Source organism: Dermacentor variabilis, chromosome 6 (genome assembly GCF_050947875.1).
Source record: "Dermacentor variabilis isolate Ectoservices chromosome 6, ASM5094787v1, whole genome shotgun sequence".
NCBI classification, from domain to species: domain Eukaryota; kingdom Metazoa; phylum Arthropoda; class Arachnida; order Ixodida; family Ixodidae; genus Dermacentor; species Dermacentor variabilis.
The window spans coordinates 150,751,366-150,763,066 of NC_134573.1; the positions used below are offsets into that span (position 1 = coordinate 150,751,366).

The 11,701-nt window shown below is 43.5% G+C and overlaps 1 protein-coding gene across 1 annotated transcript; it reads left to right on the top strand.

Moving 5' to 3' along the window:
- The first annotated feature begins 127 nt into the window (after positions 1-127).
- LOC142585472 (stromal cell-derived factor 2-like) lies at positions 128-8,852 on the top strand. Its single transcript, XM_075696254.1, has 6 exons — positions 128-286; positions 1,000-1,106; positions 1,188-1,270; positions 3,413-3,552; positions 6,563-6,644; positions 7,537-8,852. The coding sequence occupies exons 1-6, from the start codon at positions 151-153 to the stop codon at positions 7,709-7,711; spliced, it is 723 nt and encodes a 240-aa protein (XP_075552369.1). The 5' UTR covers positions 128-150; the 3' UTR covers positions 7,712-8,852.
- Positions 8,853-11,701: the final 2,849 nt, after the last annotated feature.

An 11,701-nucleotide genomic window follows, 5' to 3' on the forward strand; every position in this document is an offset into this window, starting at 1 on the left:
TGTTTAAAAAATGTACATATTGATGACAAATAAGAAATAAAAGCATGCAAATAAATTATCTTAAAGATGAGAAGAAAAATATTGGCAAATTATTTGCTTTATGGTTCACACTGCTGTTGTAAGAGATGACGTGGGTTTTGAGGCGATGTGATGGCAACTTGGAGGTGGACGCCGGCTGCTGCTGCTTCTGCTATTTCCGCTGTTTATACAATGCCTTCTACTTTTTGGTGCAAAATATCTCTGTTATTTATTGCCTTGGTGCAACTAGGGACATTAGTGTGCGCTGGTAAGTGAGCCGACTTTACAGTTCATGGATCAAAATATCAACTTTTCATGGTAGAAGTCTCGTCGGTCGTACATGAAATGTTTCGTTGCTTGATGATTCACTCTGAATCTGGTATCCGCGTGTTCTGTACAAAGTGTGGGGTGGCGAATATAGGAAATTATGGCACCGTTCGTCGACTGCTGTGTTTTGTGCGTGCTCGCGAAGTCGCACCTTGCTTCAGTGCTACGGGATTCGTACGCATGTACTTTCGATCGGTGCACAGTTTCTGATTGTGTTGAAGTTCCTTTGAGAAGTTGAGAGGTTTCACATCTTTCTTAGTGCAACGAAATACGTGCCGCCTTTCAGCTTTTCACGTTACCGTACAGATGTGACGCGCTTTACGAGCTTGCGCGCACAAGAGCTGCGATGTGTCCGTGCGTGTAGTCTAAGTGACGTAGTAACGTTCTTACGTGTCACGTCTAGAAAGTGCACTCGAGCACGCTCATTCATTTTCTCCGAAAAACTTCTGCTCACTGTTCGAAAGCTCTGTTGCTGTTCTGTGATTTGTGGTTTACTTCATTATACTATTTGAGCGATTGTAGTGAGCTTCGCGTGGCAGTAGGTTCTTAGGAATTCCGACGTTGCCCTGCTTTTCTCACTTTTGCTTTTTTTTTTTCCTTTTTACAAGAGTCAATCAATCACACTCACACCAATTGTTCTTCCGCATCTTATAGACCTACAGTATGTAACGTGCGGTTCGGTGCTGAAGCTGGAGAACCAGCAGTACCAAGTGCGCCTGCACTCCCACGACATAAAGTACGGCTCTGGCAGCGGCCAGCAGGTGAGTTGTACGCATGCTGTGCGTGCTTGCGTGCTGTTTGTGAGTCGGCTAATCGCAGCATCTCATTTTGCATTTGCGCAGTCTGTCACGGGAACTATGGATAGAGAAGATAACAACAGCCACTGGGTCGTCAAAGGCAAGCGTGAAAAGGCCTGCCTGCGTGGGTAAGGATCGCAACCTGGCCACAGCATGTCTCTCGCCTAGGTGTACTCGCGTGCTTTCGTGTGCAGTTCGTTGTCTTTCTGTTTTAGCTCGCCAAGTTTGTGCAGGCTCGCCACCACTTGGCCGATACCTAAGGGTAGATAGCGCATCATGCCAAATTTTTGTGCCATCAAAAAACAGGAGCACTATATTTGTTACTCTAACTTCAGGAAAGTGTATAACTTGTCCCTGAAGTCGCATGTTTTCCTTGCAAATTCTCATGGCAAGCTGCCAGCACTTCATTACCAAAGAAGAGACTATGTCTGACCAAAAGTCGAAGACAGTGTTAGTTCGTATCTTTTGCAACATAGGATCAATAACACACTACTGCACTGCATCTTGGATATTTTATTTCTTCATCTTCAGCCTTCTGCATTGCTCTTACCACATTCAGGAAGATGCTGTACCTAATATGCTGCTCAACATACCTTGCACACTTCTGCTCAAATTAAACGAGCTGGTATTCATCAAGAAGGAGCTTATGCAGACATCCAAATTTTCATATGAGGCTGGTGCAATGCAGTGGGTTAATCTTGAACCGGGGCTACTCGTAGACTGTACGAAAATTTTAGCAATTTCTTTTCTTGTTCCACTTCTGTGGGGTTGTTTGTGATGGTGACCTGAAGTGTTGACAAAGGGTCTCTTCCTTTGATATCAGAGAATCTGCTCATTAACTATGAACTTTTGTGATTTACTAGTGGCAGAGGCATATCTTATTCCTGGAGATGAAACTGAATCTTCACTCTAGTCGAAATGCTGACCTGAAAACAGCTCTACACATATTAGGAACAAAAACGAAACATAAAAACATTACATGATTAAATGTAGCATAAGCTTTATAGTATGTTATAACTGTTGTAGACAAGACCTAAACGCATATAGATCATCATCATCATTGCAAATTTGGACAACTTCACTATGAAATGCATGGAGTGATTTTACAATCCCACTTATTGCATGCCTCCACAGCACTTCGTATGAAAAGGAGGGAACAAGGTTGTAACTTCTTCAACTTATGGTAGCTACAAGACTTTCATGAGTAAATTGGTTCATACCTGAAAACCACATTACAGTGCACTGATTGAAAAGTGGAACTGAAGGGCTCAATCTTTAGTAACAGCCATGTGAAGCTAACATACAATTACTTACAGTGAATTGCAGTATATGTGCTTAAAAGGAACATGCAAATGAAACTGAAACATACAGATAATGCATGCCCCTCCCTTGTCATCGCTGTTGCCTAGCTCATCGCCATGTTCTTGCAATAGCCCCGGCGATGACCTCATGACGACCTCATAACCTTATGACAACATTATGAAAACCTTGTGACCTGCAATGACCTTATGACGACCTCCGTCATTGCAGCTGCAGTTACTATCAGTCCTTTCCCAGTGCAACACCACGTGGCTGTGCGACCTACGGCTCTGGGTAGCCTTCACAAATTCGTACTCATTCTTCATTGAAATGGTTGGCCCCCCCCTATGCGACCACTGCAACTGCGAAGAGACCATCAGGCACATCCACTCCCACTGCACTCACTTCAGCATCCAACGTCAGTCTCCTCTGAGCGCGCATGGTCAACTGGACAGTTGGCCCTTTACAGAGGCAAAGATCTTAGGTGCATGAGCTCACTCATCATCAATCCAGAAAGCTGTGTGCTCTCCAATGACTTTCCTAAAATCAATGGACCTGAAAAGATGCCTGTAGACATTCTGCATCTGCTACTGTGCATGTGAACGCTCATTTCCTTTACCTTTTGCTTATTTCTTTCAATCCTTCATCTCCTTTCTCCTGTAGAGTGTAACCAACCGGATGTCCATCTGGTTAACCTCCCTGCCTCTCCTTGTTTTCTCTCTCTCTCTCTCTCTCTCTCTGGGTGAATCTTGCGACAAATTTGTATGTGTGCAACAGTCTGGGCAGCAACAACTTCAATAATGAATGTCGCCATACCGCACCATTTTGAGCTATTGTGCACCAGCCTGGGACCCTCAGTGATCAACTTGAACCGGGCAACACTACATGGCAGCCAGGGCTGCAACATTGATGATGTAATCATGTTTGTGTGAAACAAATGATCTTGTTGACAGCAGAGTACATTATTGCAGGGATCCAATTCCGTGTGGGTCACCTGTGAGGCTGGAGCATCTGGTCACTCACAAGAACCTGCACAGCCACCATTTTGTGTCTCCGCTGTCCAACAACCAGGAGATCAGCGCATTTGGGGATGGAGGCGAGGGTGACACTGGTGAGCTCGCCCAACACTTCTGAAGTAGAGCGTACACCGCAGATGAGTTGGGAGGTAGCTTTATTTGAGTCGAAATATTTTATTTCCTTGTACGTATAAATGCGAGACCTGAAACTGCTCCCATTAGTGCCACTGGACTCATTTGAATAAACTTGTTGCACTTAACTTTAAAGTAAAGCGAAAGTTTAGTGGCTGTTATAAGCAGAGCTTTATTTAGGCCATTAAATTTAAAAATTGAGGAAAACTACAATACTCTACAAACTACAACTACAAATGTCAAATTCCATCAATGTTTATAAATTCGCATAAAGGGAAGTTTCACTGGCAAACTGGCTAAGGTGATGTTGCTCTTTCCTTTTTTAGTGCAGCAAATTTCATTCAAATCAGTTGGCCACTTGTCTGATGAGATCTTGTTGGTATTTCACTCATGTTTGAGTAGAGAAATCATAATTAGCACTGAGCTGATGCTTTCAAACAGTAACCTGGAGGACAGTTTGTGCAGAGTGCTTCATTGAAACATTGGGAAGCTCTTATGCAATCATTGAGAGGTGATTACACAGATGCTGTGCCACAAGAGAGGGGCATTTCGCTGTGTGTACCATATGTTGTGACATGTTTTTTAAGCTCATATGCTCTCCAGGACATTAAAAACTGCAGTACTTGTTGCTGCTTTGTTAGGCCCTTTCAACTTGAATTTAACACTTATGAACAGTGCAGATATGCTTGTAGCTCTGGCTTTGGTTTCAGTCCAGGGAGGAACTGCACAGGTATATAGCTGTCGCTTATTGGGCAGCTTCAAGGCATTGATTGATTACTCCTTTCCTTCTGTTTGACGCATTAGCATGACCATCATGCACTCCTTGAGTTTAATGTAACCATGCATTCACACCAGCATGTATTACAGCTCTAATGCATAAAAGATAAGTGAAAGAACACTTCTAAACTGTTAGAGATCAAACAAAGGGCAATTTATTTCCAAAGTTCAGCATACTATTTGTGAACGTGATGAAGAATAATGTATGCGAAATGATAGGTGCCCACACAAGATACCAAGTAAGTCTAGCATTGTGTCTTAGCCTGCATACACATTCAAGCAATTTCACTTTTGTGCAAAACTTGGTCAGAAACTTGAACAGCAATACTGGTAGTGGCATCTGGTTACAGTGCATTCAAACCAGAGTTTGCTTGAACATTGTCCCATTATGTGACATGCCTTGGCAGGGGAAAATTGTGGTGGTAAAAAGTGGGCAGTGCTGCGAAAACTATTATGCCAGCCACAGATTGTTTCCACCAGCACTGCAATATGGCACTGCATCTCGGTATTCAGCTGTAGTAGGAATGTTGAAAAATCTTGAAATGTGGCATGTATCAACGAAATTTCTGAAATTGGCCACACGCTCTGTACAGCATGATGTTGCCAAAGCATGATTTCTTCGAGCACTACAAGTGCACGATGTTGGAGACAGTTGCTAACACACAAAACACAGAACAGAAGGCACATCAGTCTTCTCTTCTGCTGCCGAAATCCTTGGCACTATACCAAGCTTTTTTGAGCTGTGCAGAATTCTTAGTATCATCTGTGGCAGAAAGCACAATTCTAGTCCTTGATCTGGATTACTCAAAGAGGCAGACATTAGTTGCACAATAAATCGAAATATATAGTTTGCTAATTAACAAAATTCACTAATTAAGTTTGAATTAGTTGGTTTAAGGCCCATATAGCCAGTGAGCTTGCAAAGCGTATCCACTCGGAACGAATTCACTGGATGACGTCAGTTTCAAGATATTCATTTCTAAGGCGTGTCACAAAATACATTGTCATTGCGGTTATTTTTATACTCAAGTGCAGAAACAGCCATTTTGTTTAAAACGTAATTGGAACAACAGTACATTTTTACTGTGGGTTTGATGGCAATATTTCGAAACCAATGCCATCCTCAGAATTCATTCCAAGTGGATATGCCTTGCAAACTCACCGGTTACAATTCATAAATTGCTAATATGCAAGAAAGCAATTACTTAAAACTTAATTAGTGAAGCTTCATTGATTAGTCAACTATGCATTTTAATTTATTGTGCAAGTTATGTCCTTCTCTTTGAGCAATCCACTTCAAGGATTAGAATTGCGCTATCTGCCACAGGAAATTTTTTTTTTTAATTCTGCATAGGTTTAAAACATCTGGTACACATACTTCCATTGACTGCCCGAGGATATCCAATATGGTAGCAAAAGGGGCTCCCTGTTGTGTTCTAATTGACCAATGTAACTGGTACAGATGGGAGTATGCAGGGCAGTAGGGCATGTAGTAACAAGGGTGTTATAATTGCAGACACAAATGTGCAAGCATAGCAAGCCAAGCCAGCCTCAAATGTGTCCACCAGCAAGGCAGTGATTTTGCAGCAGCATGCACAATTTGCTGTCATACTTAGGTGCATCTGTATTGAATCTCACAGGCTTTGCAGTGTGTAATGCGCATCAATAGTGCGAAGGTTAGGTTAGGTTAGGTTAGGTATGCATGTGTGTGCGGGTGCATGTGGTAGTTGTGCATTGAAGAAACTTAATATGTCGACACTTGTGAAGGGAGGCTTCCTTGTTGCTTACAAGAGATCTGGGAGGAAATGACTGGAAAGACAGATTATGGAAACCAATTATGTACATTGCTTTGCAGTAACCACAGCATTGTTTGTAGTGCAAGTTTCATTAAGTAGCACACATGTTGCTTCCACTTTTGAAATTGTTAACACTTTTACTTGAAGGTGTCATGAGAGCACTGACTAGTCCTGCACCTTTTATTTGATGCTTGCACTGTACGCTCAACTTCAGATGACTGATAATTAGTAGAACAGGTTGCTGACTAATGTAAAAAGTAAACTTGATGTACAAGCCCCGAAACATCTCTCTCTTTTTACGTTGGTCATTGATCTGTTCTACTAATGATGCTTTCACCTCATGTAACGGTGTTCCATTGAACTCTTGATTAAATGACTGATAAGTGTCTTCTCTGTGCAGGTGATAACTGGACTGTAGTCTGCAGCTCAGACTTCTGGGAGAGAGGCTCACCAGTTCGCTTCAAGCACGTCGACACTGATGCGTAAGTATTGGCACTGTAACGCATGTCTAGCACCTGGTCTCAAAATCATCGCTTCCCATGTGGAAAGTCTTCACAGTAGAACCACACTGATACTGTTCTCACTTTAACAAGGTTTCCTGTGTATGACATTGCAGAAGGCCAGCCACCAAGATGTTTGCTTCATGTCAGAGGACATTCATGTTCACGTGCCTACACAATATGCTAAGGGCTCTTGTAAACCACTGCCGCATAAGATTAAAGTACTTGGAAGAAGTGGGGACACAATGGTCCACACTCAGTGGCTATGGTGTTGGGCTGCTGAGCACGAGGTCGCGGGATCGAATCCCGGCCACGGCGGCCGCATTTCGATGGGGGCGAAATGGGAAAACACCCGTGTGCTTAGATTTAGGTGCACGTTAAAGAACCCCAGGTGGTCAAAATTTCCGGAGTCCTCCACTACGGCGTGCCTCATAATCAGAAAGTGGTTTTGGCACGTAAAACCCCAAGTATTATATTATTATTATTACACAATGGTCCACAGTATATTATTGTTACATATGTTAACCTGGGAATTAGATTTGATTGGCAAATTCCTTTGGATCCATTTTTGTTGTAAGTTTACGACTGTACCTGCACTTTAGCGAGTGGCAATGTATTGTATATATGGATGTCACTTCTAGAATAAAGAACTAAGTTGCAGGTAAGCCTCTGTTCCACCGTCTTTATTGTAGTATTCTGTTTTCATGCTGGTGTTTTCCTATAGTATGATGTATGTCTGTAAATGAATCGTGCTGGTGCCATGCACACACTAGCAAATGTGGAGTGGGAAATGCTTCATAGTACTATATGCACTGTAGTATGGACAGATGCATTTTAACCTCTTTCAACCATCTCCCTCCATTCCATGATGCAGGTGGCTTTGCTCCTCAGGCCAGACATATGGACGGCCCATAGGCGGCCAAATGGAAATTTGCGGGCTGAGCTACCCAGACAACTCGTGTCAGTGGAAGAGCGTTGAGGGCATCTTCATTAAGCCAACGGCAGAGATATCTTCTAGTCGACTGCTGCATGACCACTCAGAACTGTGAAGCCCCCTTCCCTACACTCCTTGTACATCACTCTTCACTGCATGGACTTGCCGTGTGTCTCCAGGTCCTCTTCAGTTTGGCCTGCACTTGCTGTACTCCCACCTCGTGCAATTCTGTGCCCGCATTGCCTTTGGGCAGAGCAGTTTGTGTTGCTCCGTACCGCTTCTCAATGCTCTCTTCAGCATTTAGCATCTGCTCAACGATTTCAAAAGCGTCTGCATTGAACTGTCTTTGCTGTTCGACTGAAGATATAGTACAGGGAATGCAAGCTGGTGCTCTGACAGATTCCACTGGCTGTTCTTGAGGAGCAGCTGGAATCTTGGAGCTAGTGCCTAAGTCCCACTTGGATTTTCAAGCCAGCAGAAGCGATGCAACATGCTCAAGGACTTCCAGTTGAGTCTACATCCTGGTTGCAGAGCGAGAGAGCAGTCCTCCGCAAATCAAGTGTATGGAGGACAAAGAGTACAAATAGAAAATGTTTCCTATATGGGCGAGTGGGAAACACATTTCCACCACGCAACAGAAGAATGTGCTCCAAGTCAAACAGCAGGGTTGACCTTTAGGTTGAATTTCAGCTCATTGCTACCCATGTGGGCCAGGCTCAGCTAGTGCAGGCAACAAACTGACGAGACCTGCAGTGTTTCTGCTGGAATCACTGGTGTTACTGCCCAAGTCACAAGCAGGCATGGAATGAAGAGACAAAGCCTCGATTCAAATTGTGTTCTTGTCTCACTGCACCTCTCATCAAAGGAACTGTTCCCTTCTCGTCCGGCTTGTCGCAGCGACCAGTCATTATCAAGTTGCTGCTGCACGGGATAGTTGAAAAACAGTTCTTCAGGACTTTATTATATAATATAGTACACAGAACCTCGTATGTGACTTGCTGCAACAGCCTAAGTATGCTGTGATGCTTGAGGTTCACTTTTTTCGCGCACAGTTGCGAACAGTGCTGCAAAGGTGGCGACTATTGTTTACGTTTCACATGGCGGTTTATAAGACTACTTCAGTGACAAACCTGTCTTTTATGTCTCAGCGAAATGTCTCGGTCTGTCACAATGAAAACAACATGCTGTATGTCTGAATGAATTGCAAGCATGAGACGTTACATGTTTAATAAAACATTTCAAAATTAACAAATGCATTCGGTGTTCTTTGTTTTTCTTTAGCCATATTAGCCTACCAATGCTGTGCATCAAATCTGCATTATTTCTAAGGTTTTGTTCATTAATAAGGCTGCTGCAACCACACAAGTATGCTGCAAGGTTTGAGGTTAATGTTAATGTTGCTGGAAGGCACTAAATACAACGCTGCTATCAAGAGCACTTTTTCCAGCTTTTGTTGCAACCATCACAGTTATCATATTATAATCATGACATCCCTCATTTCCTTGATAGAAGATATGACCTTTCTTGCTTCTCCCAGGATTCTCGCAGTCATTATTGTTCGTGCCATCGTGCTGTTGTTGTTGCCCCGGGCACCGATGCTTTGGACAACACTCTGGGCTTTCCTCTAATTGGCTCTCTGCAGTCGGTGAAGTGAAGCGTCATTTGCGAACACCGCCGGACCTTCCTGGCCGTGGTGGTTGCTGCTGTTTTGCTGAATAGCTCATATGCAAGACAGTACTACCATCAAATACTGCATTTACAGCTGTCCTGGCTGCTGGCCTTGTTTTCTATGGAATGACTGTGTTGAGAAAGTACATAACACAAATATCCTCACTGCGACAAATTCATGTCGTAACGAGCACAATTCCTTTAATAAAGCAAACCTTTCTATGTCTATTTTCCTAGGGCTCGAGGTTTGGCGCATCTGCTTGGTCAGTGTTTCGCCGAGTAAAATGAAATTTACTGTTGCGCTATCTTCAGGATTGACCTGCTTTAGTCGGCAGTGTCATAGCAAAGGGGGCCAAGCCCAGAAACGGTATACTGAGCGGTCATGCGGTGGCCCATGTGACGTCTTCACTGCAGGCAGGTAATTGCTATGATTCAAAATGCTGTGTAGAACATGATCAGTTACATGGCATTTATTGAACTGTGTCACGAAAACTTTGCTTCTCAGATTCCAACATATGTGTTGGATCTGCATAATTGTTTTCTCACATATGGCAACCACCAAAAGGAGTACGTCACTGAAACAGCTAAGAGCCTGCTGCAGGATGTTGAGAATGAAAATGTGTTCATTTTTTTATGCTTATGCCATTAATGTGAAACACTTGCTGCACCTAAGGGTACAAGGAGGTTACGTGGCTCAGTGCCCTTGCAAGTGGTTGCTAGGCAACGCGAGGCCATGCACAGCTGGGCCGAGTTTTCTGGTAACACTTCACGGCAGAACTAAAGCTTAAACAGCTCTGCTGTTAACAAGGTCTTGGAATTTGTGGAACTTGCAATGCCTCACGATTGTGTATCATTTGCTTAGATATCCTGCAGAGCTGCGAAATTAATCTGGTGCTTTGGCTTGTACCTAAAAGTACAGTGCCACAGCCCAGAGTCCTAGTGAAAATGTATTATGTTCCAAAAAACATACCTGGTGCAAAATGCACATAATCAGAAGCTGGTTCACACTTACAGTCGGGAACAGGAGTTTGTGAGCCACAACTGCAGCAAAAAAAAAAACTTCCCCGCATGGCTCTCGCGTGTCCTGGCATTTGGCTTCCCTGCAACACACATGTGATGACGGAAAGTCGGTGTCGTTGCTATATATTGTTGCTTCCAGCTGCGACGAGAGATAGCACGTGCGTTCAGATGCTACCGCGCCACCTCACGGTGTGGATAACGCACTCGCTTGCTCTTCGGCTGAGGGACGTCTGCATGCTCTACAGAGAAAAATATTCTGACGGGTATTAGCAAATTGTTTATACAATACCGAAAAAATGCCATTAGCCATTATATTACCAGGAGAAGAGGCTCGGTAAGTGAAAAAATGCCCAAAAACGAAAGATCGACAGGTGGCGACGCCGCCTTGAAGTTCCCGCACCAGCTTGCCGCGACGTCATGAATTTTTGACAGCGTCTGCTTCAGCTTTGATAATTCTTTATCCGCAAAGATGGACTAAAGTGTGCTCTAAAAGTCCCAAATACTGAACTTAGTAAGTGTCAAGAACTTCTACTGGGCCCACAACTGCCCAAGTACGTACATTTTACTTTGAAATCCGCGACGTCTTACTGGCGTATCGACACTGCAGTATCGGCGCAAAATTCCAAACAAAAAATGAAATTGACGTTCGTTTCAACTTCTATTAATCAAACTATCACCGCGAAATTAACGAAAATGGACTTTTGAACTACTTCATCAGTCTGAACATAGTAGTTCACGATTGGCATCACTAACCCGCAGGACGCTTCCCGTTCGGTTTCCGAGAGTGGCACCGGCGTGGATGAACACGACTGCTCCAACCCAGTCGCTTCCGTTTGCGGGGCCGCACTTGGTGGACGACTCACCTCGGACATTGGCGAAATATTCGCTTGGTAACTCTTGCATCGCGAATCGAACTTCAATTTGGAAACATGTTGCATTAAGGAACTATTCCTTGTATTTCGGCGAGCCGGCTTTTTCTGTAGAAATTGCTTAATAAATGCCTTTTTTTTTTCTCGCGTGCACTACCTTGTTGTCGCTTCTTCTGTTAGAGAGAGCACTCCACACCCCACAAGGTATTATGGCGACCTGAAGGTTGGCATGTAGCATTCTGAATGAGCAGATTTGGCTAGTTTATTGGTGTACTGCATCTTCCCTCAAAGAGGAACTGAAAATATTAAACAAAAAATTTACTTTTCTATCTACTAATTCATCCGTGTATGTTACTGTCACATTGCAACGCTGGGCAATCAGATAGTTCTACATAATATCATTCTACATTCAGATCATGTAGAAATATACATGATCTGAATATGAATGGCTGGGTGTAAACGAGGTCCCTTTATGTGCATCTTTCCACCACTTGCATCGAGCTGTCTGCACAGCTTTCTTTAGATCGTCACACCAGTGCCACAGGGGC

Excerpts from the sequence above, each read along its gene's own strand:
- LOC142585472 (XM_075696254.1), top strand. The coding sequence starts at position 151 with ATGGCAACTTGGAGGTGGACGCCGGCTGCTGCTGCTTCTGCTATTTCC. Across the intron at positions 287-999 it reads AGGGACATTAGTGTGCGCTG|ACCTACAGTATGTAACGTGC; the intron begins GTAAGTGAGCCG and ends CGCATCTTATAG. Across the intron at positions 6,645-7,536 it reads AAGCACGTCGACACTGATGC|GTGGCTTTGCTCCTCAGGCC; the intron begins GTAAGTATTGGC and ends TCCATGATGCAG.